This window comes from Carya illinoinensis, chromosome 4 (genome assembly GCF_018687715.1).
Source record: "Carya illinoinensis cultivar Pawnee chromosome 4, C.illinoinensisPawnee_v1, whole genome shotgun sequence".
In the NCBI taxonomy this organism is placed as follows: Eukaryota; Viridiplantae; Streptophyta; class Magnoliopsida; order Fagales; family Juglandaceae; genus Carya; species Carya illinoinensis.
The window spans coordinates 43922556-43924401 of record NC_056755.1 but is presented as its reverse complement, the minus strand read 5'-3'; the positions used below and the strand labels follow the sequence as shown (position 1 = coordinate 43924401).

At 39.3% G+C, this 1846-nt stretch overlaps 1 protein-coding gene across 1 annotated transcript; it reads left to right on the top strand.

Moving 5' to 3' along the window:
• Positions 1 to 541: 541 nt before the first annotated feature.
• Positions 542 to 1846, top strand: LOC122306547 (receptor-like protein 7). Its single transcript, XM_043118971.1, has one exon. The coding sequence runs from the start codon at positions 542 to 544 to the stop codon at positions 1844 to 1846; it is 1305 nt and encodes a 434-aa protein (XP_042974905.1).

The following is a 1846-nucleotide window of genomic DNA, read 5'->3' as shown; positions in this document are numbered from 1 at the left end:
ATGAGTTGATCATATTCATGCGATTGCTTTTCCCTTTGATCGCATGCCTCCTTCTCTTACTCCCTCGCTCTTTGTCCTATAATTATCTGCCTACGCTTTGCCATCAAGAAGAGAGGATAGCTCTGATGCAATTCAAGGATAGCTTTATCATAAAAAACAACTCTTTCTGCGAATACACTGAGGAGAACCATCCTGAGGTTGCATCATGGAGAATAGATGGAAATAATACCAATTGTTGTGTATGGGATGGGGTTGAATGCAACCAAGACACGGGTCATGTCATCACCCTCAACCTTCAGAGCAGTTGTCTCTATGGTTCTATCACCTCCAACAGTAGTCTCTTCCGCCTTCATCATCTTCAAAACCTTACTCTTGCTAGTAATGATTTCAATCACTCCCAAATCCCATCTGAGATTGGTAATCTTTCAAGCCTAATACATCTCCACCTCTCGACATCCAACTATTTGAAATTCAATACCTATCCAAGTTAACTTCTCTTTATTTGGATTCTTTTGATCCTTCTTATTTATATACCAAAAGTATGACAAGTTTAGTGCAAAATTTAACCAACCTTGAAGAGCTTGCGTTGATTGATATCAACATATCTTCCACTGTACCTGAAAGCCTGGCAAATTTATCTTCTTTAAAGAGTCTAGGTCTGATTGGAGGTGGACTGTACGGGCGATTCCCAACCAGAATTTTTCAGCTACCACACTTACAGGATCTAAATGTAGGAGGCAATGAAAATCTCACTGGTCATTTGCCAAAATTTCACACAAACTCTCCTCTCAAGTATTTATTTCTTAGCGGCACAAAATTCTCTGGTGATCTACCTGCTTCAATTGGAAACCTTAATTCCTTAATTGAATTCCAAATTTCAAATTGTAATTTTTCAGGAACCATCCCAAATTCTTTCAGTAACCTTACCCAACTCACTTGGCTAGACCTTTCACAAAACTCATTCAACGATTTGTCATGGTTCACCAGACCTAGTTCAAACGACATTCTTCCACATTTTGAATATTTACAATTGGCTGATCTCATCTTAACAAAGTTTCCAGTTATATTACGAAACCAAAGTAGATTGCGGCAGCTAGATCTAGAAGGCAACAATCTTCAAGGCTTGATACCCAAATGGATGTATAATGTAAGTAAAGAATCTCTTCAAGATCTCTCACTTTCTAACAACGTCTTTCTCACTGGCTTTGAAAATTCTCCAGCAGTTATCCCATGGCCAAATCTAGAAAATTTATATCTTGACAATAACATGATGCATGGATCGCTCCCAATTCCACCACCATCCCTAAGGTATTTTTTGGTCAGCAATAATTCATTCATCGGAGGGATTTCACCATTTATTTGCAATGCGAGTTCACTGGAAGTGCTTGACTTGTCATATAACTATTTGAGTGGCATGATTCATCCATGTTTTGGCAACTTGAGTCAATCTTTGTCAACGCTAATACTACGAAGCAACAACTTCGGCGGCACTATCCCGAAAACATGGGCAAAAGGATGCCTCCTAAGGATGCTGGACTTACGTCAAAACCATTTACAGGGTCATTTGCCAATATCTTTGGCCAACTGTACTGAGCTTGAGTATCTTCATGTTGGCCGCAATCAAATCAATGATACATCTCCCTTTTGGTTGGGAACTCTTCAACAGTTGAAGATTCTTGTTCTCCATTTTAATTCATTCCACGGTGCAATAAGGAGTTCTGAAACAAATTGCACATTCCCCAACTTGCGTATCATTGACCTCTCTCACAACCATTTCTCTGGAAATTTGCCTACGGGATACTTCACACAATGGGATGCCATGAAATCCAATGGTGTAAAGTGTTGA